The sequence below is a fragment of the Triplophysa rosa genome, linkage group LG22 (genome assembly GCF_024868665.1).
Source record: "Triplophysa rosa linkage group LG22, Trosa_1v2, whole genome shotgun sequence".
NCBI classification, from domain to species: Eukaryota; Metazoa; Chordata; class Actinopteri; order Cypriniformes; family Nemacheilidae; genus Triplophysa; species Triplophysa rosa.
Genome location: NC_079911.1, coordinates 8,567,865 through 8,593,427, shown reverse-complemented (window position 1 = coordinate 8,593,427; position 25,563 = coordinate 8,567,865). Strand labels below are relative to the sequence as shown.

Sequence of the window (25,563 nt, the reverse complement as noted above, 5' to 3'; positions counted from 1 at the left end):
AATACTTGATTCGACCGGCAGCCAACAAGAGCGCTCACTGTACTTTTAACGTTCACTTTTTACATACATTTCTAAATAAGGACTAGTTTTCAAAAATCTTAATTATGTCATTATTTACTGGCCTTTACGCCAATCTAAACCCATATGCTGTTTTTGGATTTTTTGAACGCAGTGCAGTTGTTACACAGCTCTTGTCATACAATGATAGTTCATAGAAACACCCAAAAGTATCAAAAATGTTGTCCATATGACATGTTTTTGGAAAAGTTTTCCGGAAGAAACCGACTGAAATTGAAGTCATTATTCATGTATGATACTCACTTCTTTCACAAAAGTGGTACATCGATGACACGGAGGACAAAACTGGATCGGTGTGTGTTGTAATCCAACATGATGTGTGAGTAATGACTTAAATTTCATTCTGTTCCACATGCAGCTTCAGAAGTTTCATTGATTTTTATTATTTCTTTATGGTTCTTTTGATGTTTTGGCCTTTTGGAGCTCAACAACCCTTGCTGGCAAGAGCTGAAAAACACGCCAGCTCTTTCCACAGAAAAACACCCCACATTCTCACTCACGGGTGAACGCATTCTTTACTCAACCTGAATAACATTTTCTGCCCTTTAGTTTACAGTCATCATTCTTGCGCGTTTGTTTACTTCGCTGATAACACGCGTTCCATCTAATTCACTGAGACGCACTGTTTTCTCGAAGACGCTTTGAAACGTGTGCGTTAAGACGGCACGCAGCATCCCTGGATTTTTCTGTCGGTTTGGGAGAGAACAGAATATGAAGTGTGGGTGTGCGTGGGCAACCATGAGAAACGTGTGTGTGTTAGCTGAAATTGCACGCGCATGTTGCTGTATAAAACCATGAAGTATTCATGCTACGCTGCCGCAACACCAAATAATATCCCAGTCATCAGACAGGATGGAGGATGCCCGTGCTTTTGTCTCGGTAATTTGGCCTGCGCTCTAATGGGCTCGGACACGTGACATCGGTGGGTTAGAGGCACGTCGAAGCGTAACCCGGCTGGTTACTATATTTAACTTGCGAGACTTTTTCCAGAAAGCTGTACCTGAACGCACTGGCAGTGCAGCTGCATGCAATTTCAACTGACTGGCAGAGAATGCGCCTCCCCGCCTGGCGCGCTGAAGAGAGAGCATCTTCAATGATGGTGGCTAACAACCAAACAGATACATTCTTTTATAACACTCTTGCTTAAACGCCTGTTTATACGCCAAGAAAAAATGGAGCCAATCCATTAGCATCCGATTGACAGTCGTGACCTATTTTTTAACGTGGTGCCGTTTTTCTTTTTTAACCACAGTTTTCCCCAAGGCAGGAATGCAGAGAGCACCTGTGGCCCATTAGCCTGAGGTTATCTTACAACTGTTTGTTCCACCAATCATTCTGTGGCTGCACAGGTGGCAGAGGTGTCAAAAGCCAAGGAATGATTGAGGGAGGGCACAAAGAAAAAGTTAGAAAAAGGCGCATGAAAGAAAGCAGGTATTGGAACGACATTGAGCTGTTGAAACGCCGCAGGAAATTGAATGAGAAAAGTACAAGCGCTGTCTTCGATGTTTAGCACCGGATTCCGGATTAAAGGCGTTACGGATGTGACATATGCAGTGAAAAAATTATATTACCAATATATTGAACCATCTGTTTATATTTTCCTAAACCTCTGATGATAGAGTCCAGACATCAGAAAAATATTCACCTATACTGTACACGTTTTCTGTTTAAGATGAGGAATATGCATTACGGATGTGACATTTGCAGTGAAAAGTTGAAGTATAAACTGTCAGAGAACGTCTTTTTTACCAATATATTGAACCATATGTTGTTTATGGTTCGCATCCAGAATAAAAGTTTGTGTTTACATAATATATGTCTGTGTACATGTTACGGTAATTTTGTATTAATAAATACATATACATAAACATACACATACATATTTAGGAAATATTTACATGTGTTTATATTTATATTTACTAATAATTTAAATGATATATAAATGTTTATTCATTGTATATTTTTCTTAAATATATGTGCGAGTATGTGTTTATAAATACAAATTCAATTTGCACAGTACACGGACTTATCATGTACACAAAGTATTATTCTGGATGCGATTCATCGTGGTTAATCATTTGACAGCCCCACATCTGAGATATCAGTGTGTAGGGGACAAATGTATACCCTGAATGCACTGTATGTCATGGAATCCGTGGAAGGAAGAACCCAATTGCAGGCAGCAGTTTAGGGGTTAACAAAAAGGGGATATTTATTCAAACACAAAAAAACGAAACAAAAACCCACGATGGGGTATAACTGAACAAACAGGATAATAAACAGGACGTAGACTGACTGACACTAAACTAAGCTAAACATCACATGACAAACTAAACTAAACACTTACTAGACTTGACGGGACAATCCAAACAGGAACACGAGCATGAGAGAAACAGGTAAGCACAGGATACATCAAAACATAGAACGCAACAACAAGACAATGAAACATGAGGGCTATTTAAAGGGGAATACAAACGAGGGATAATAACACAGGGCAGGTGAGGGTAATGAAACACAGCCGGGAAGTGATACGGGAAACGAGAGGGGCGGGGCCAATGACAAGACAAGAGAAAGCACATGGGATGTCAAAAGATAAACACCCCATGACTTTCTCACACTAAACATAAGGGATCTGTCACGATCCTGCCCCAAGACTAGAAAATCCTGAACAAGAAGGCAGGACCATGACACTGTAAGTCACTTTGAATTTAAAAATGAGTAAATGTCCAGAAATGTATAACCTTTGTTATTGTTCGCAGCTTGGAGGACATATTTTCATGTTGCACCGGGTGCTTGGTTGTGGGGGATGTAGCAGACTACCACAATCTGGCATGTTTCACTAGGACTATCTGGATATGTGGCCTGTTATAACACTTTTATTCATCATGTGATTCAATGAATTAACGCTACGATATTCAGTAAAAAAATACACAAAAACGTCTTTTTAATAAAATTCTGTTTACCCCTGCTGTTCATGAAAGATAATAGTGATTAACATTAAATAGGCGTTCATAAACAAAGTGCATGTCATTTGCATACAAATGAGTTTACAGACGGCTGTTTTAATATTAAACCGGCACGTGTAGCATCTGATCACGTTATAACTGTTAAGTCGCCCCACTGTGTTGAAACAATCTTCCTGCATGACTGTCAAAAAGGCAACGTTGCAGAATTGTTATTTCCTAACATTTCTCCCCTGTATCGAACTAAAGCAAGCAGACAGAGCCTGTCGCTCACAGCCACGCAGATATGATGGACTGCCAGGCACAGAGCGATCGCTCTCAATCAATGAGAGCAACTCCATGCCTCAGTCACTGCGACTAAATTAGATCTGTTTCCCAGTCTGCCGTCGCAGCTCTTTAAAAATACAGACTCATGTGGGTTGATGTCTGTCAGTCATATGTAACCGATTACAAAAATAAATCAAGGTTAAGGGAAAAAAATGCTGCATGCCGTGTGGTTTGCTTTTCTGACGCGTGTTGGAACATGTCGTTTTAGAAGAGTTAATACTGTGAAAATATGCTAATCAGAGCCTCTTGTTTAATTAGCTACATGTTTGTGAAACAAATAACACAATCAAAATTCGATTGTAATCGCTAAACACGCACAATGCTTCACGGTGCATGCGTCATTTGATCATCTTTTATTGTCAGGATGGAAACGTTTATTAACTTTACCAGCAATTAAAATGCTTGTCTGCGATTAAAGTTGGAATTTACTAAACATTTCACAGATGGATGTAGTTGGTTTGCTTCCCAACAGTATTTAAGCACCTTTTTATGTTTGTTTTTTATTGCATTGTATTTTCAGAATGTTACATATAATCACATTTATATTACGGTTTTCCAGGCGCTTGGTGGAAGTATCATAACACGTTTAGCAGGACATAACAGTGGACGCCCACAGGTGTGATTCTGGAAGTTATTACATTCATTTCTTTTTGTTGGCATTTCCAAAAATTCATCAATGAAGAGTTTTGTGCCTTGAACCAAACTGACCGTTTCAGAGATGTAATTGTTGGTATAATCTTACTATTATTTTAATTAATACATGAATAATGAAAACATTGGTTAACTTGAGCTACATTAGTATGTGTGTTTATAAACACATACACATAAATGTATATATTTAAGAAAAATATAAAAATGAATAAATGCTTAATGAAAATGTAAGGGATCATTCTAACATTTCATTTAATCAGCATTTCTAGATATATTGTCCTCTTTCCAATCCAGTGTCTGTTGAATTTCAACAAAATCAAACCTCCCTTAGCGACAAAGTCATCCAACAGCAATGTGGAAGACTGACAGCATGACAATACACATGAAATCTGTGATCATATAAAAATCATAAAAATATATGATTTTTTCCTAAATATGTACAAATGTTTAGGACATACAATATTTGTATGTATGTACACAAAAAAAATTAAGAGACCATTTCAAAATTATTTTCAGTTTTTCTGAATTTACGGTTTAGAGGTATGTGTTTAGGTATTTCTTTTGTTTCATTCTGTGAGTTAGTTACAATATTTTTCCTAAAAAAAAAAGGTTCTATTTGCATTTTTTATTTGCAGAAAATGAAAACTGAAACAAAAGAAAATAACAGAAAAGATGCTCTGTATTTTTTCAGAAAGAAAACAAGTTTCACTTTTAAGCAATACAACAGTAATATTTGTACATGTATTTATTTGTCTGTATGTAAATTGTTTCCTGCACATCGAATTTCACTCACCACGGCACAATAAAACTGATTTGATTTGAAAACGTAAAAAAATACATATTTTTAATGTCATAACCTCGATTTTAATTACAGTTTTCATGTGACTTGTCATGCTTTCAGTCTTTCACATTGCCGTTGGTGGACTTAGTCACTCCTGAGGTTTGATTTTGTTGAAATTCAACTGACACTGGACTGGAATGGCCCAAGTACATCTAGAAATGCTGATTAAATTAAGATTTGATTTTTTTTCCAGGGCTATCCCATTATAACATTTACATTGTGAATCACAGAAGACTTTCAAGGCAATATATTCAGGTGTTTGCGTGTCTCAAAAGTACTGTAGGTCAAAAGTTGGCTTGTTGCCAGATGGTCGTCTCATCACAAAATGAGGTCAGGGTCCCTTCTGGCAGTATTTGTGTCAGGCAAATGTAGAGACAGCCCTGAGGGCCACACATAAAATTATTGAATACCCTACACTCACACTGGCGAAATGGCTAACTCTTAATTACGGCGTTTAGAAAAGAGACAGTAGTGTTAAATCGCAGGGATTCTTTATAGATTGGCAATTTCATGGAGAGCCAGTCACTGGATCATTGGATCCAATTTCCCAGAGTGCTGCTTGATTAGAAGGTATAGCTACCTGGATCAATACCATAGGAGGATCACAGACCTACGAGTTATTCTATCCCATAATCCCCCTTCTGCGCCACCTTTTACCCTTTAACCTCATCGTTTAATTAATTGTACTCTCTCCTACATACTGTATTCCAGAATCCTCTATGCAAAAAAGTAACATCGCCGCTGTCCTTCAGAAACCTTGGGTGTTTAAATGGACTGTTTTTCAAGAAATAGAAAAAACACAGTACTTTTTAAACCATTAAATACTGTGTAGTCAAAGTTGACAAGCACTTTTTAATACTTTTTATTGGTTAGATATTTGCAAAGCCCAGTGACAAACATAAAGGGTGACCAATAATGATGATTTATGGCAAAAAATAAAAATCACGAAACATGGAGATGAGAGGTTTCAGAAGAACAGCAGCAATACTGTATATTAACAATATTGTTTCTAGCCCGAAATGAACCGTTGTAATGTAATGATGTATTTAAAGCTTCTATTGACTTCCATTGTATGTGCAAAACCACTGAGACATTTCTCCAAATATATTTTTTTGTGTTGCACAGAAGAGAAAGAGTCACACATGAACGATGTAAATACATTTGGACAGAATTGTTATTTGGGGGAACTATCCCTTTAAGATACACACTGAAACAGTTTTGTTGCAACAAATGGTTCTGTAATATTCCAAAAAAGTATTTTGAACCCAATATACCTACTTTTTGCTTTTATTATTTAAATTCACTTTTTACCCTGACTTTGTCTAATTTAACCTAATTTCATCCTCTTGCAGCCCAAATCCACTACGAGCCCCCCCTGCCAGCCGAGCGCCAGCGTCTCGCCCAGTGCGCACCCGTCGGCCACATGCTGAAGTTTATCATCACGTATCCCACCGTGAGTGACACGCGGAACCCATCCGTTTACCCACAGCCGGCTTAACCAACTTTCTCAATATAGAAAAGCGCAGTCACTTTCACCTAGAGCTCCTAAGCATTAAATACCATAATGAAGTTAAGATGCGCAAAGACATGAAGACTTCTCTGTTCAGTGTACCGCATTCTATTTCAGTGCACATTTTAATTTAATTTTCAGTCTTAGCTCTGAAGTGACTGCAATGCTACTTTAATTGAATTATGAAAGGATTGTGTGTATAATCGAACTATGAAATGCTTTTCTTGAAGCTTTAACCGCCCTTTTCTACATTCCATACATTTAGATAATGTCCCTGCCTGAGTGGATGCAAATACATATTGTAGTCATGCTTTATTGGCTCTAATTGCATATATTCATGGATTATGCATAACACATTTTATATGCTTTTTATGTGTGCGTTGCATATGGCAGCCTTGTGAGTATGCAAAGCAGTCGGTTGCTGTAGGGAAAAATCTGAAATATTAACCGGCAATTTATTTCTAATTTGATATGCGCATATAAGCTTAAAAATGAAATTATGTAAGAATTTACTCACCCTCATGTAGTTCCAAACCTGTATGAAATTCATCAGTTGCAAAGGTAAATTTTAGACAGAATGTTTATGCTGCTTTCAATGCAATGAAAGTGAATGGTGACCGGAGATATTAAAAAAATGATTGAAAATAATACTAGGTTGGAATGACATGAGGGTATACTGTATACATCATGACCACTTTAAATTGTTTTGGCGGGGTGTTCCTTTAAATAAAGAATGTCATTAATGTTTTTTATGGCATTTTTGAGACAGTTTGTTTCTTGTTTGTTTTGACTTGTCAGGCGTTTTGGAGGAACAAGGGATTCTCTGGGGAAATCGTGACTCGTCCCTCTGAGGATTGCCCTTTAAGCGTCACATTTGATGCCACCAGCCCCAGAGGCAATCCTGCACTTGTGGGGTTCATCGCTGGCGTACAAGCACGTGACTGGTGTGGAAGAGAGGTGAGGGACAGAGAATGTGTGTGTGATATAGAGAGAGAGAGAGAGAGAGAGAGAGAGATAGAGATAGATAGATAGATAGATAGATAGATAGATAGATAGATAGATAGATAGATAGATAGATAGATAGATAGATAGATAGATAGATAGATAGATAGATAGATAGATAGATAGATAGATAGATAGATAGATAGATAGATAGATAGATAGATAGATAGATACATAGATAGATACATACATACATACATACTATTTTAATAGCATACAGTGAGCTGTATGACGGGGTGAGAAATGGAAAGAAGGAGTGAGATATTATGGAGAAAGAAGTATAATATGCTCCAGTGTTAGGTCTATTCTCAGTTTCACACTTTCAGGGATCAGTATGTGAGTAACATTGGTTTTGCTGTTTGTCAGAACCAAGATATGTTGTTGTTGTTTATCTGGAACCAATGTGCTGCTTGTACATACTCGTGTCGTCTTCGCTTGTTGTTTGCATTTGCATTATTATTCGCGTGGTCTAAGCTATGATAAAGCTAAGCATTTCATGCCTGCGTTATACAGCACGTTTGAGGGCGGAGCAATGCAGGAAGGGGCGTGTTCTTGTTGCGTAGTAATGTGTTTTGTTTTGTTGTTGATTTCACATAACAAAAACAGTTTTCAGAAATCTCTTATCCTGCCTCTCAGTGTAACAATTAGTACTTTAAGTGTAACTGTTGAGTACAACTAGTTTACGACTAAGGTTTTTTGTTTGTACTGCAACTATACTACAAGTGAACTGTATGTGTACTGATCATTTAATACACTCAGTCAACTATTAGTTTTTACACTGCAAGTATACAAGTTTTTAGTAAGCGAACCTAACATTATACTTAAACTTTACTATTATATATTATATAGTTACTCTATAAACTTGAACATGTACGTTTATAAAAAAGTATGTAACACTAGGTGAAAAAGTATTTCGTAACCTACTCGATCAAATGAGTAATTAACTAAAGTACAAGCCAAGTTTTGAATACTTAATTATACTTTAAAGGGATATTTCACAGGCAAAACGCATCGATTCGCTTCAGAAGACCTTTGTTAAGACCACGGAGCCGGGTCGAGCAGTTCTTTGATCGATGGATGCACTTTTTGGAGCTTCAAAAAGTCGACGCCCATTCACTCCCATTCTACCGCTTGGAAGTAAAATGATACGTGGTATTATAACTCCGACTGCATTATTCTTCAAGAAGAAAGTTATATTCAGTCAGGATGCCTTGAGGGTGAGTAAAACATGGGGAAACTTCATTTTGCCTGTGAAATATCCATTTAAAGTATATCTTGATCAAAAGTTTGAGTACAAGTAAGCCAAGTATACAGTACTTTATACACGCAGTTTAAGTCAAGTGTACTTAACTGTCACTTTAAGTATATTTCTGAGAAGTATTGAAAGTATACTTGTTTTGTCACGTTTAAAAGAAGCATACTATTTACAAGTGAACCTCTTTTTTGTAAGGGTGAACAACAATTGGTCAGCTGGCACAAGTACACGGTTTTAAATCTGACATCTTTGCAAATGAAACCACAGAATTTTTTTGAGCCAAAAACCTTGAGCAGTAAATGTTATGTGACTAATCACATTGGTGCAGCACGAAAAATATAATAATGAAATCGGCAGATCTGATTGGCTGACGGCAACACAATAATATACACAGTCCCATGACTTTCACTAACAATTATCTTGACATCAAAAGGAGGCAGACATGGAAAAATAAAAAAAAGTAGGTTTGACACTTACCATGAGCTCTCTAAAAGAATCTGTGACTGGAAAAACATCTACTATAATAAAATGATGATACTATTGATAACTATAATAAATAAATATATTCATTTGTAAATGGTCGTCAGTGGAGGGGACTTTGTAACCTACGGCATGAATCTAACCAAACTTTGGCATAAACCAGCCTGACCATCTTAAAAAACAAGTTGTTTTTTAACTAATACTCTGTGTGTTTGTATTAGTGCAATAATAAATGCATTTACTTGAGAAAGAACCCTTTCCAATAAGCAAACTAAGTATTTCATATTTACTAAAATGTCAAGCGTTAAAGTGGTAGCGTTTAACTGAATGCTTTATCTCTGAAAACAAACACTTGCCGCTTCGAGCCTTCAAAGGCTCTTCCACCGACTGTTAATGTGACAAAATATTGATTTATTTGTCACCCATCGCTCAATCAAAGATGCCCACACATCCTGTGTCTGAGGAAGAAAAAGCCTTTCTAAAGCTAAAATCCATGAGCCCCAAAGCAGCTCATCTTTGAGAAAGGCTGGTTTATTGCATTTATGCATTTTAAAAAGAGCGTTTGTTTATGGTGCATTTTAGGACGAATCAATAGACATGGCCAGTTTGGTTTTGTCTTCTAAAACACAGAGCAATAGTCATTAGGTCTGGATCTTTATACAAATGTGTAATTAAGGGTGGTTTCACATTTAGTTCGATTGCCTGGTCCGACTCCGAACCCTAGTTCGATTGCTCTCTGGTCATAGACCTTTTCTGGGAAGCACAGTTATATTTTAATGGTGATTGAAGGGTGTGATGGGAATGATCTACAGTAGAGCTGTCAATTCATTTATGATGTTAACTTATCAAATGAATTAGTTCATCCAAAAACGATCATTTACTCACCCTCGTGTCACCCCATACCTGTATGACCCATTTTCTTCTGCCGAACACAAAAGAAGGTATTTGGAAAAATTTAGGTAACCAAACAAAATTGACCCCCATTGACATCAATTGTATGGACACAAACTACACACATAGGACACATATCTCAAAATATCTTCTTCTGGGTTGCACAGAAGAAAGAGTCATAAGCCGGGTTTCCATCACCCTGGTTTTATGTGCATTTAGAATTTTCACATCAGAAACAAGTGATGGAAATGCCAAATTTCTACATAAAAAACGTTAATTCGCAAAAAGATTTTTACGCTCGCTTTAGGTGTTTGTTTTTTTGCGTAAGAGTTAATGTGAATAATGGGAGATGGAAACGCATTTGCGGAATAAATTCCTCCAAAAAGTCATGTAAATGCACTATGAGACGGCGTAACCTGACTAACCAGAATACTGATCTGGTTACACAGCATCTGAAATGTTGTTATGCTCATTCTTAAATGCCTGAGTAAGGGGCCATTCACACAGAACGCGTCTTTGCATCTAAAAACGCGAGACGCAGCGCTCAGGAATGTTTTTTTTAAAAGCGAAGCGTATAGCGCGAGGGTCTCGAGACGTCTCCGCCATGTTGCCATGTCATGCCAACTTGCTACTGTAAACAGAAGCTTGCCCCGCCTCCAAATTCTTCTGATTGGTCCACTGCTTTGGAACTGACATTGATGAGCAGCTCTGCATGATAAAGTTGAAATTATTTTAACTTGACACGGTGGCTTAAAAACGTGGCGCTCATGTGAGAGGCGCTGCAGAAAGCGCGAGATGCAAGCGTACGGTCATGCACGTCCTTCAAACGGGTGTTTACATAGAAAAAGAATGGAAAAACACGTTCTGAATGGCCCCTTGCATCTCCCAAACAGCAGGCATCCACAAAAGCACCGCATTTATTGCATTTCGTCTGCTTGCGCAAGTAATTATTATGAAAATTATCTTCTCTTACTATTCTTACTGATATTTAGTGCCAGTTTACTAGGAAGTTACGGTTGACTAGTTGGATGGAAACTGTGCTTATTCGCAAATGTTGCGATATTCCAATTTTGCGCATAAGCTAAATTCACAACTTTGGGTGGAGACCCGGCTTTAGGCAGGTTTTGAATGAAATAAATGTAATAAAAGCTAAAAAAACTATACTGTTCATGTTAAATAACGCATTTATTAATGTTAAAAAATACAACCTTATTGTAAAGTTTTCCTCATTCTATTTTAACCGACAGCTTATAAACAAACATGTCTTTGCTTATTTCAGATGAAGGAGAGAAGAGCTGCTGTCATTTCCAGTCTGGTGAAGTATCTCGGCCCTGAGGCGTCCACCTACATTCACTACCAGGAGAAGGTATGAAGTGAATTCAGCCAAAAGGTGCATTGAGTCATAGAATGTACAGTCATCATCATCACGTAGAAGTTTGAGATGCAGAAGTGCACAGTATACAGTGACACCAGTGGTGGTCAAAACTGTTGAGGTGGGAAGGTGTTAGTTCAGGTCGTAACGGCTGTCAGTGCATGGTAACTCAAACTTAAAAATATCTTTTCTAGCGCTTTTAGTTTTGATGTGAGCGGTGTTCAGGGACATCTGCTAAAAATATTTTGTGCTATTTTGTGTTTTGGGACTAATACTTTTTTCATGGATAACTTTTAGGACACTTTTGGGTCTGTGGAGGTTTGTCTGACTAATCTGAAGTCTGACTTTTGCTTTTTAAAATATTTCGTCTTTCTTCATAAGAAAAATATCCTGCTTCAATAAATAGTTACTTAAATTATTTTAAACATTAAATAGTGAAATAAGGACATTTAAGCAGTGTATATGAACATGCCTTGGATAAAACTTTTAATATATATCAGTGAAAGTTGTCTTCAGTTATAGGTCCTGTGTGTAGATTTAGTGGCATCTAGCGGTGAGGTTGCGAATTGCAACCAACGACTCACTCCACCCCTCCTTCTTAAGGCTGACACAGGACTAAGATGTCGTCATGTTTTTGCTTCTTTGCCGCAGGAGATAACGTATTTACGAAACGCACTCTGTAGAGAAGTTTGTCCTTTTAGGGCTACTGTAGAAACAACATGGAGAAATCCATGTAAGGGGACCCGCGGTGCAAGTAGATAAAGATAGCTCATTCTAAAGTAATAAAAACATAACGCTTCATTATGTAAGGTCTTTATACACCTCTAAAGACATAGTCGTGTATATTATATTGCATTTCTGTCAATAGATCCACCTAAGTCTCACCTTTAGAACAGCTTAAACAGCATGCTTTTTAGTCTGAGACTTGAGCCTTAAAGGGATTGTTCACCCAAAAATGAAAATTCTATCATCATTTACTCACCCATTTGTCATGTCAAACCTGTATGACCTTCTTCTGCAGAAAAAGCAGATATTTTAAAGAATATTGGTAACCAAAAACTGTTGGTCCCCATTGACTTGCATTGGTTTTGTGTCCATACAATAGAAGTGAATGGGGACCAATGAGTTTTGCTTACCAACATTCTTCAAAATATCTCCTTTTGTGTTCTGCAGAAGAAAGTCATACAGGTTTGAAATGAAAAGAGGGTGAGTACATGTTGACAGATTTTCATGTTTGGGTAAAGGACCCTTTTAAACGGCCTTAAACCAGGCTATAGAGTAAATATGTACCTTGACTAGTATGATATCGGTGTAGTGGCACTGGTGTTGTACTTGACAACCCTAAAGCAATTCAATCACCTCATACACTATTAACTCAATTTCAACTCTAATATATTGTGTGTAATTACAACCACACTTACAAATGACAACATTTCACCATCTTCAATAGATCCAAATGTCAAAGCTCTCAGCTGCTTCAAAGAAATCCCACTTGAAGCATAAATCACAGCTGAATGAGTCAGCATGTGAAAGGAAAACACATTGTCCAGTCGCAGGAAACCTATTAAGAATCCCCAGAGTTCATCACCTATACCACACTTCCCTCAAAGCCACACAGCTCCGACGAGTCAAAGGGTGACTGTCACCAAGGGCGCTAACTGAAATGGAAATCTCTCGACACTTTTCCTCTTCAGCTGAAACCGAGAACCAGACTCCTGGCATCTTAATGCACCATTTCACAAAGGAAATGTGAATTTATTCCCCCCGAGGAGGGAAAAAGATGTGCACAAGGCGTAATTGAGATTGACAAACGGGCAGATTGGTTTGCCTTTGACACTGACAGTGTTGTAACATTTTTTGCCGTGGTGTGAAAAGGGTGGCGGATCGCTTTAGCACTAAGTGAAAAGGGTGAATAGCCTCGGGCAGTTATCGGACTGAAGATGGAGAGAGAGAGAATGTTCTGTGTTTCTGCTGATGGCAAGTCTTCTTTTGAGGTGATCAGCAGCAGTGAAAGGAAGCGTGCAATCTTTTTATCTGCAGAATTACCCACAGAGCGGGTAAACGTCTCACGTGCCATGCTCAAGGGCGAGGTGTGCAAAGCCCAGCAACAAAGCAGATGTGTTCAATTTTTCCTTCGACGTGAGCGTGGCCTCTGCATACTGCAACATCTTGGATTGAACACTCCAGATGGCATTGAGTGCGTACGGTGTACAGCAGCATGTTATTAACTGTTTAGCCTCCATTATGTAATTCAGAGTATGTACACATTATTTAATAAACAGTGGAAATATTTCACCTAACCAACATTTGTATATTCTTATAGATGCAGCTTGTCTAACCACTAAAGCAGTTCCTTTAAAAGAAACGTATTACTTCTTTAAATAAAAATGAGCACGTGTCTGCCGATACCAATTCTAAAGATTAAAGATATTTCTTAACTTTCTGAATGTTATTGATTCATATATCGACTATTAATATTGAACATCAAACTGGTGATGTTTCTTAACATTTTCTATATGCAGAGCACAAATTCATTGCATTTTTCGGTCCTCTTTTGATTGACAATATATATTGGACCTGATCGTCGGCTGTTTTTAAACTATCAGCCGATAGCAGATAGCTTGATAAATTGCTTTTATTGACCAATACTGATTATTGGCCGATATATCGGTGCATCTCTACTTACACGTATACTGTACTTGCAGTATTATAAAAACCTACTTACTGAGAGTGTACTTCAAAGTGTACTTTCAAAAAGTAATAAAATGCATTTAATGAGCTACAAGTATTGAACTAGTATACTATCAGTACACATCTAAGTTCACTTCTAGTAGAATCGCGGTATAAATAAAAGACGTAGTTGTATACTATTTGTGTACTCAAAGTTTACTCAATACCACATAGTGTAGTATTGAGAAATAGTACACTTACAAATGACTACTAGAACATTGTTGTTAGTATACTTATAGTACAGTAACTTACCGTATATTATGGTATATTTAAATACTGTAAATTACAGCATATTTAAAATATACTTGAACTTTACTTTAGTATGCTTAATTAAATGAACATGCAGTATACTTCTTGTAAGGAACAGCATGATGTCAGCATGCTAAATAATGCACTGCTGCTTGCAATACCAAAGCAAACAAAAAACCTTGTATAGATTATAAATAAATAATGAGATAAATTACTCCATATGAGATAAATTACCATACATTAATGTCTTTAATAACATCTTTTATGTACTTCATACATAATCTAATTATGAATATAGGCAACAACTAGTGGGAACCACACAGAATTCTCACAAACTTCAGAAGTGACCTTAAAAAAGTGAGACAGTCAATAAGCAGGACGTTTAGGACGATGTGAAGCTACATAAATAAAAACCCACTTGATGTTGTTTGGTTCATTTAAGACAAACAATCCGACTGTCTGCCAAATGTTGTTTGCCAGACATCCAAAAGTTTTGTCAGTGTCAACACAAAAGGCACCTGCATATTAAATTCACCTCTTCAGGAAAATAAAGCACAGGCTACATCACAGTCCCAATTAGCAAATGTTTTTCAGCTTATTTATTAGCCAGAAATTGGAAGTTACACTGACACTGACCGATGCAAAATGTTAATGCTTGTTTTTGTGCATTGTGATGTGTTCAGGACTGGGCCAAGGAGGAATACAGTGGAGGATGTCCTGTGAATGTGATGGCCCCCGGGATGCTAACGTATTACCACCCCAGTCTTCGAAAGCCCTTCGGCAGGTACTCTTAAAAATGTTTACCAAAGCCTGTTTTAAATCCTATGTGCTCCATTTTACATCTGCTCTTCTTAAAGGGACAGTTCACCACAAATGAAACTCTCAATGTTTCTTCTTTCTGAAACCAATTTAGGTGATAATCTCTCCCGATGAGCTGTTTGTTAGATTAAAGAGACATCCAGAACCACGAATACTCTTTTGTCTTTCCAAACTCGAACGCTGTTATTATTTCAGTTTAGAATTTGTAAGAATCTTCACGCAACCCTTTTTTCATTTAACTGCAGGTCAATAAATGTGTTGGTAATTTATTTGATGTTATTTTGGAACTTGACATACTGGTCATTATAAAGCGTCATTTTTGGAAACAGGTCGCGTAGAACAGTGGTTCCCAGCCTGGGGTCCGCGACCCCCTTAGGGGGGCGCCAGAGTTCACATGAGGGGCGCGGGAGCTGACATGCTTTGAGGTTAAATAAAGCTGCATAAAATGTTCCACTAATCATTTTAAATAAAAATATTTTTGTATGTTTTAAAAAAATCATGTGCTTACAATGCCAAGACAATGCAGCCAAAAATAGTTATATCTTGTATAAAATAATTATTTCAATTTTTCCGGCTCCATCGGCAGACATTCACACGGGGCTTCGTGGTAGCCGGAAGCACTGTCATTGGCTGTTCTCGCTATGAGACTCACATGAGAAACATCCTCTGTCAGGCGTCAACGTTCGTGTTAACATAAAAATCAAAAGGAAAAATAGCAGAGAAACATAAATGCGGTGATTCTTCGTCAGAAATAAAGGAAAAAGTTTAGACGCTATGACAAAACCTACGTAAATTTAGGTTTTATTGAAGGACAAGACAAGGCTCGCAAGAATGTGTGTTCTGTGGTGAAAATGTGGTAAACGACAGCATGAAACCAAGCAAAATGAAAAGACACCTTGTAAAAATGCGCAGTAATTGACAGTAGCCTACATCTCTTTATGCAAGTACAGCAATGTTAATGTTTAACAGTTCTTTCATAACGTTCAGTATACTCTGTATGTTTATACAATAACCTGAAAATAGACTGAAACCTGAAAAATAACCTGAACATTTATTTGAGTATTCAAGTAAAAATGTCATTAAAATCTTTTATATTACTCATATTTAACCATTTAATTTAATTTATTATTAAATTATTTCATTTCATTTATTTATATTTACTATCTATATATATGTGTGTGTGTGTGTGAGTAGCAATTATGTGTGTATACACACACACATATTTGAGGGTTGGGGGGGCTCCGATTGTCATATGTACGTGGGGGGACCCAAGGAAAAAAGGTGGGGAACCACTGGCGTACAAGATTCTTTAAAATTTTCAACCTGATCTCACAGGAATTCGTAAATATTTTACGAGTTCACTAATTCCTATGAATTTGTACGTGTGAATCGTAAAACGTACGATTACTAGAAAAAAGCAATACTGAAGCCCCGCCCCTAAACCTAAGGTCACTGGTGCGAAAGCAAATCTTACTAAAATGAGATCGTACGAATGAAAACGAATTAGCCAAAATTAGCCACCTCATAAAATAGTTACGTTTTTGCTGTGTGTTTTAGGAACAAAGAGTATGAACGACACAAGCGTGAGTAAATGACAACAGAAATGTCATTTCTTGGGTGATCTGTCCCTTCAACCATCGACCCGCTTGACATCACCTGCCGATGCGCAGGGTAAAAGTGAGTGTATAAATGCTCCTTTAACCCAGAAGCACAAGCGCTTCCAAACCGCATGACTAAATGTCAGAAGGACGACGCTCTTGGGGGAAAAACATCTCAAGCCTATTTGAAATTGGCCTGTTATGCGATTGACAGGGCTGAACTAATGCTCGCCCAAGGAGAACGAAGAGAGCGAGCGCAAGCCGGATGCAGTCGATGGGGAAATTTCCATAATAGAATTAAACCCATAGAGAAGTGAATGAGCTCATCATATAAACGTGGTCGAGGCATGTACAGACTTCTCATTCTGTCTGATACCTGTGCGGGCAGGGCGCTGTATCCTTAAGGACGCCTGTAATCTGTCCTTGACCCAATTGGAATCGGACGGATGCTAGACTGAACACGTCGTCATTTAAACGCATTTATCTATTCGTACGCTGAATATTTACGAGACATTTAAATAGATGTAAATAATTAAAGCAATGAATTATGAAATGATGTCTGGTCCCCTAGCACACGGTTCTAAGGAAGCGTCTTGCTTGAGAAGTCTCGAGAGAGGCCGGTTCGAGTTTTAGCAAAGCACCAGGCTGTAAGAGATTATGTACCTGACTGCTTTTGATCCACACACGAAGAGTTAGAAGTACAACTCTTGCTCGCCATAGACTGTGGAACAGAATCCACCCTTTCATGTCTTCACACAGAAAAAAAGCATAGGTGAAGAGCACTGTGGGTAAAAGAGATCCCTGAGGGGTTTCATGCACAAGTCCAAGCATCCATAATGCATAAAGAGTAAACAGTGCGGTGGATGGGACACGGTCATGCATAGAGAATTTGATGCGAAATGCCAAACTACAAAAATAAAAAAAAAATTGTATGCAGGAAACCAATCAGGGAGCTCTTGTAGGTAAATTATAAACAGACAGATCGTCTACCGTTTATACAATTTTTATACATGCAGAAGAAAGAATCCTGCATGAAGTTAGACAAACAAGCATCTGCTGGGATTAAAGAAGCACTTCTCTGCTGGTTTTGCTTCGGGATCCCAATTTGAAATTCAGCTTCGACGCCCGATACAGCTCCAAAATTTGTTCATTTACAAACGTAAACAAAAGGTTTTTAAAATGACATGATGAAATATTTAGTTGCATTAGGCGCACAAGCTTTGACGTCAACAACAAAGTTTTGGAAAGCACTTTTTTCCTCCCTTTTTATTTTGCTATAGGGCACTCATTGAAATACTTAGAAATTCAAAATGTCAACCCTGGAGTGTTATGGGAGGTTATCACAAGACTTTTGAACTTTTGTGACTTAAAAGAAAAAATAACGTTTTTATGTTGAAAATCAAGGTCAATGAAGTTACCATTCATGGTTCCTCGCTGGTCTATGGTCGTTTTTTTCCCAAAACGTTTATATATTTAAAAATATAAGACGCATATATAAAATATAAATAAATGCATAAAACATATATAAACTTCATAGAATATTTATTTATTATGAATATTTTATGTAGGAACATTTAGGAACACAAACACACACTCAAAACCGTGACAGTGAAGTGCAGATCTATTGAAAACAAAGAATATTGTAAATAAATAATAAGAAGTGAAAAATAGCACTGAGTACTTATGGTGCTACTTATTTTAGCAGCAATAAGGCTCACAGTAAAAATAAGCACAAATATATGCCATTTAGGTATAATACAAACTGTAATAAGTGTAAGTTTCCCACTGGATCACTGTATAATGTTGTACAAACCTGTGGCAACATTCAATGCATTCATAAATACGATTGACCTATGTTAATGCATTATTAGTAAAAGTATGACTTACTATACTTATCGGGCGTATGTCTAAAAATGGACACTTTGTCATTTACCTGAAACGGGCGTATGATCGAATATGAATACCAAATATGGTAACTTGCCCGATAAAGGGTTAAAGGGATAGTTCATCCAAAAATAAAAATTCTGTCGTCATGTCATTGTCAACATTCACCCTGATGTCATTCAAAACACAAAAGGTATTTTCAGAAAACAGTCTCAGTGGTTTTGTGTTGGAAGTCAATGGGTGCCAGTATTGTTTGGTTACCAATGTTCTTCAAAAAAATCTTCTTTTGTGTTATGTACAAGAAAGAAGGTCATGCAGGTTTGGAATGACATGAGGATGAATAAATGATGAAAGAATTTCAGTTTTAGGTGAACTGTCTCTTTAACTCTTTATGTTTCTGTTACAGGTTACATTTCATGGCTCTTAGCTTTGTTTTTGGGTCACAACCCAGGCCTTTAAGCTCGAAATGACATTTTTAGTCAACATCATAACTGACAGCGCAAAGATCACATCTAACTCCGTTGTTTTTACTAAACTAAGTTAGCCATTATTTATTTTGACGTGCATACAGGTAGTAGTAACCAGTTCAAGTTTATCAATCGATGGCCATTCGCCCGTTTCGCGTCGCCCACAGTGAGTTTGCGTCTATTTGCGTCTTTGCATTGACTTTGTTTGTAATTTACTCACGCAAATTGCTTAATTCGCGTTTGGTGTAGATGCAGCATAAGAGTTCATTTTCAACTGTCCTTACCTCTGTTGTTAGGATTCATTGGGCAGGCACGGAAACAGCGACCCAGTGGTGTGGCTACCTCAGCGGGGCGATTCAGTCTGGTCAGCGGGCATCCGTAGAGGTCCTGGCTCAGATCAGTCCATCCACTCTGTCTCAGGAAGAGCTATTGGCAGCACGGGCTTCTCAGATATCCCGTGACCTGAAAAAGAATTCCGAATGCAGGTCGTCTACCTCGTGCCGCATCCTGGCTGTGGTTATGACTGCAGCTACACTGGTGACTGCTTACCTCTTGGCCAGGCCCCAACTGGGACTCGAATGGATTTGATGGGATTTGCTTCTTTTTTTGGAAATGCCACTAATTTGTGTCCTGGAAGACGTGGTAATTTAGAGCTTACATTAAATCGGGATGGTTGGGGAACATTGATTGTAGTTCAATTTAAAAAATGATTCTGTCATTAAATTCTCTGCATCCATGTTGTTTCAAAGCCTTACGTTATTTCTACCATAGAAAATAAAGGAGACATAAGAGTCATATGCAGTTTAAATGAGCTTTGTGCTAAAATTAAAATTGTTTATGTAACCAGACTGAAATGTAAGTCGCTATTCACTGAAAACGTGCAGCTATCAGATCAAATGTGGTTTGACATCAGTGAGGTTTGGGCACTAGACACCTGTCGACCAATGACTTCAGATGTAATTGACATCCAATAAACGGGATTTAATCGGTTGTGTTCAGAGGACTCATAATAGCACGCTAGTAGTCATAGGGAATAGTTTTTGTTGTTGTTTTCTATCCTTTCAGGAGTTTGACAAAAATGTCATATAAACAATTGTATTCAAAAAAGCTATGTGAAGATTCTCTTTTTGTGTCACTGAAGCAAAAAACATACCAACCTGATCTCACGGGAATTGTAACTATTTTACAACGTGGGTAATTTGTATAAAACAGTACTATGTGAATCACACAAAAACGTATGATTATTAGAAAGAAACAATACTGAAGCCCTCCCCTAAACCTAACCTCACTAGGATGAAAGCGAACTGTACTAAAACATACCAATAAAATCATACAAATTCATACACTAGCCACCTCGTAATAGTGAGGTTGCGTAATAATGACTTAGTCATCCTTAGTATTAATTTAGTGTTATACAGTATGTCTACTATATAATATAGTATTATACGATGATTTTATGTGACTAAGATGAATGATGAATGTGAATCATTACATTTCTATATTTAATCTTTAAAGCTGCTTTTGAAACTGTGCTGTATTATTATTAGGTGATGTGTGTAAGAGGAGTATGAAAGATCAAAGCAGAGAATTGAAGCAGACACACTGTGAGCTGTAAACGTTATTGTCATGCACAGTAAGTGCCTCTCTGTTTGTCAAGCCTGTGGGACATCTCAATTTGTCCCGGTGCTTTAGAAGAATAAAATGCTCGCGGATGCTCAACTTTGTCAAGGTTTCTTTAAACATGCTGCTCAGGTTGTGTAATGGCTCTCTCGTTGAGGAGTTAGGCAGGCAGAAAAACAAAGAGAGAGTGGATATGAAATGGCGGTTGGCCACGCTGGTCGACTAGTTAACCAGCAACAGACAAGTCAATTATTAATAGTGAGCTTGACAAGATTTTTTCTTACATATTTTAAGTTAACATATCTTTCATGTTTTAACTAGCAAGTATGCAATTGCACTTGTTGTTTTTTTTAGTTGCTTATAATCCATACAGTATGCTTGTACGGTTTCCCAGACAGGGTTTAAGACTAGTCTCAGACTAACTTAATGTTAAAGATGTCTTGATCGAAAACAACTACACTGACATATCTTAAAAAAGATCATTGCCATTGTTTTGTCTCGAGTAATGTTTTTTGTAAGGTATGTTTTTTTAAAACAACTTAAATATCCCAAATTTAACTAAGGCAACAATATGTTGACAAATGATGACAGAATTTTTATTTTTGGGTGAACTATCACTAAGTTAGTGTGTGTGTTCCCTGGAAATCAAACCCACAACCTCTGCACTGGTAACCAACTTGCAGGGTTGTTATCATTAAAAAATATCAATTAAATCAATTAAAATACAGGCCATAATAGTATTTTAGTTCAAATTGAGGCACTAACACTAACGCAAATAAATAGAAACTAAACTAAAACTTAACTAAGGCTGTCACAGTATTAGATTTTTCACAGTTGTTTCAAGATAATTCACAATGTCTGTTGACATGTATATAAATAACAAACAAATAAATAATGCTATCAGTGAAATTAATCTTTTTTTGTTTATTTTGTAGAATAAACACCCAGATGAAGGCTTATTAGCCACAAAGTGTCCGTGTGTGGTTACTTGTTGCTTGTTTTTAATGAATAAACAACGGCTTTTTATATTTTTCACCAAATTCTTGGGTTCCTTAGCTTGATATATTTTCATTTGTTTAGGGAGGCAGAGAGTCTGTAACCATTGTGACTCTTAAGGCAAAATGTTAAACTGGCGCTAAGTAATTTGATATTATAATGTGCAGTATAACCACGATATCGATCATCGTGGTATCACGGTAATTGTCGATACAGGTATATTGTGACCCGCCTAAGCTGACCTAAAAAATAAAAGACCCGGCAATATAAAAATTACTAACATAGCTAAAAGTTAACATGCAAACTAAAAAATATTAAAATCAAATATAATTTAAAGTATTAATAAAACCACAAATGAACAACAGCTGACGAGGGCCCCGGGGCCAGTTACCTCCAAGGGCCCCTCTCCCACAATTTTTCCGTTCTTTCCCTGAGCTGCGCATTCACAGTTATAGAAAGTGAAAGTTAAGATGATAATGAATATCAAAACCCTTCTCGCTCTGCGTCAAATGCTTGTGCTACGCTAAAAATGATCTGTACATGGTTTATAGAAGTCTAATATTATCTACACAGCGAAAAATCAACAATGACAACATTAAGGCGTATGAAAAACATCTTTAATTTATTGTCAAATATACACGTATTTAATGCATCACATAAATAAAAATGATTTCTCACCATAAAATGCCCCTGTGACACATATCTGCACACATCAAATCATCAAGCAAAAGATCCAGAAAATGCTATTTAAACGTGCTGTAATTTAGTTAATCAATTAAATATAATCTAGTAAATTAAAGATAACATAAAAACATATTTTGCCATGATTTGTTGATCATTTCATTTTTTTCGGGTGTCCACAGAGGCCTTGTATAGGCTATGGGACCCATATATTAAAGACAGATAAACATTTGTTTTCATTGTTGTTGGGTTTTCTGTACCAAACTGGATGGCGCAACTTTGAAGCCCCTGCTCATGGTAGTCAAGGGCCCCTGGCCCTATTGGCCCGGTCAGTAATCTATCCCTGGGTATCAAATATAAAAAGACATATCTGCCTATAAAAACTTTTCCAATGCATGTCCTTTTTTATCAAGGCCCCTAGTTTTGCACGTCTCGTCTGCAGTTGGCATGTCAATTCAAATGTAAAATATACTGTAGCCATACATACTGAACTGTATCTCGCGCACTTGTGGATACACACGTGTGGCCGCCCACACGTCGCACGGACTCCACGGCTCTGGAAGGGTGAGATGAATGAGCCATACCGAGCTCACGTCCCTGTGAAAGTGATTTAATCGCTGGTGCTTGATAACACGAATGATGGAGAAACCTCCCGTCAAGCTCGCATGCTCTTCAAGGGGGCTGTTTGACTCCTCTAGTGTTCTGTAGACAGCAGGGGATCGGACTTGGTCGCCCCCGGCCATATTTGACTTCATTAGGTTGATCTCATGGGGTATTCTTTTTCCTCCCGTGTGACCCCCATCAAGATCAAAACCCTGACCAACGTGTTTTTGTATGTGTCCGATTTACAAGCTCCAGTCGAGATGACATACTGTAGCCAGCACAGCACGTCTTACGGACTCTGGCCAGAAGCCACAGGGAAGATGAGTCTCTCGCTATTGTGAGTCTGATTTTCCATTCCATTTGCTAGATTACCTCCGCGTCCTGTCGGATAGCCACACGTCTTCATTTAGAGCAGTTCCACAGTTGGGATTGGCTATTATTTTGGGCGTCTCACGCCCAGTTCAATGGCTCTCACAGGAAACGTTTGGAATCCACCGCCTAAAGATTGCATAATGTAACAACTTGTCCCAAGCATTGGCAGACTGCCTGCGTCAGTTTGCGGTTTGAGATATCTGATTCAGAGCGACGCTCCGACTTCACAGTCGTGCCAAGATGGAAGGCAGCACACCTGCGGGTAATATGCATACTATTATAGAGCTAGAATGGACGAGAAAGTCAACAGCGTCCTTCTCTTGTGATAAGATGTGTGGCGTCACACTGCGAATCTGTAATATTGAAAACAACTTAGGCCTGGGGAGTTGAAATCGCCTGTCTGTATTTAAATGCACTTCCGTATGGAAAAAGACATGCAGAACTATCGCAGAAATCGAGCAAATCACAGACTGTTCTGTCTGATTTTAGGTTTTTGTGATGGAACAGGCTTTGACAAGTTCAATATAAATCATGCAAATGAATATTTCAGTACGTTTCATAAAATGTTACGTCATATTTCAGAAATTTCTGTCTTTTGCCAGAGTGGAAAGATTCATAACGTAAGGTCGATTTGTACACGTTACCTTTTTAATTCAGCATGACAGATGGCTTTTATTCATTTTCCACAAAAACTGATTGCAAATCTGGTTTTCAAAAATAGATTATTCTGGTTTCATCAGACTCAGGAGCTGGGCCGAAGTTAAAGGTGCTTCACCCAAAAATGAAAATTCTGTCATCATTTACTCACCTTCGTGTTGTTCCAAATCTGTACAAATATCTTTGTTCTGATGAACACAGATAAAGATATTTGGAAGAATGCTTATAACCAAACAGTTCTTGGACCCCATTGACTACCATAGTAGGAACATTTATTTTTTCATTTTTTTGTTCTGCTTAACACAAAAGAAAATAGTTTGAAGAATGTAGGACAGTAAACAGTTCTGGGGCACTTTTGACTACCATTGTATTTTTTCCTACTATGGTAATCAATGGGGGGCAAAATGTACCTGGTTATAAGCATTCTTCCAAATATCTTTCACTCTGTTCATCAGAACAAAGACATTTATACAGATTTGGAACAACTCGAAGGTGATTAAATGATGAAAGAATTTTCATTTTTGGGTAAAGTATCCCTTTAACTCCCGGTCTGTATTTGGTTATAATATAATTTTTTATAATTTGTTTTATATTTAATTTATATTAGTATTAATATTTTATTGTATGTCAATTGTGTTAAATTAAATTAAAACTACTCAACAGCAGTGCTGTAGTACTTGAGTCCAGTCTCGAGACAGTTTTCAGTAGTCTCAGACTTGTCTTGGACTCGTTGGTATATGTGTCATGGTTCTGTCCCATCTTGTCTTGCTTTTCTTGATTTAGTGGCAGAATCATGACAGAACCTCTTGTTTTGTGTGGAGAGAGAGACATGTTATTGTGATCATGACATAACATGTGCTCTCTCCGGTCTCGTCTATGGCCCCGCCCCTCTCGTTCTCTCGTTTAGCTTCCCGCCTGTGTCTCATTACCCACACCTGCTCATTGTTATCTCGCTGTTAGTTTCCCCTTTAAATGCCCTCATGTCTATTGTCCTGTGCTCATTTGTTTTGTACAATTTGCTGTTTACTTGTTGACGTTTCATCATTCCTTGCCCTTTGGATTATTCAGTCAAGTCAAGTCAAGTCTTAGTAAATTGTTTGGTTATAGTTTATGTCACGTATGTTCTAGTTTAGTCCAGTTTCTGTTTATCTATGTTCTGTCGAGTTTGTATCATCCTGTTTTCTTGTTTTACCCCCATCGTGGGTCTTTGTTTTGTGTTTAATAAATTATTTCATTAACCCCTTACCCGCTGCCTGCAATTGGGTTCTCTCCCTGAACACAACCGTGACAATCTGCACTTGGACTTGTCCCGGACTGTTCTAGTTGGTCTCGACCGAGTCCGATGATTTTTCTCCGTCCAAACAAAACCATTGATGAAGCATGCTTGTTGTGATCTGAAAACAGGTCATCCGAAAACTGTTGCAACCAATTCTTGACTGGAGAACGAGAGCTGCTCGTGCTCATCAGTTTCCTCCAAATTAAACCAAAAGTTTTCCTGACGCACTTAATCATCACAT

General features: G+C 37.7%; 1 protein-coding gene across 1 annotated transcript in view; it reads left to right on the top strand.

Annotated features, from left to right (window-relative positions):
- Positions 1–20,847, top strand: part of si:ch211-127i16.2 (probable flavin-containing monoamine oxidase A) — a 31,804-nt gene extending 10,957 nt beyond the window's left edge. The window contains exons 8-12 of the mRNA XM_057320260.1: positions 6,213–6,313; positions 7,169–7,327; positions 11,278–11,364; positions 15,033–15,133; positions 19,414–20,847. Coding sequence (XP_057176243.1) covers positions 6,213–6,313; positions 7,169–7,327; positions 11,278–11,364; positions 15,033–15,133; positions 19,414–19,705 — 740 coding nt within the window. The 3' untranslated portion in view covers positions 19,706–20,847. The remainder of the gene's footprint in view (positions 1–6,212; positions 6,314–7,168; positions 7,328–11,277; positions 11,365–15,032; positions 15,134–19,413) is intronic.
- Positions 20,848–25,563: the final 4,716 nt, after the last annotated feature.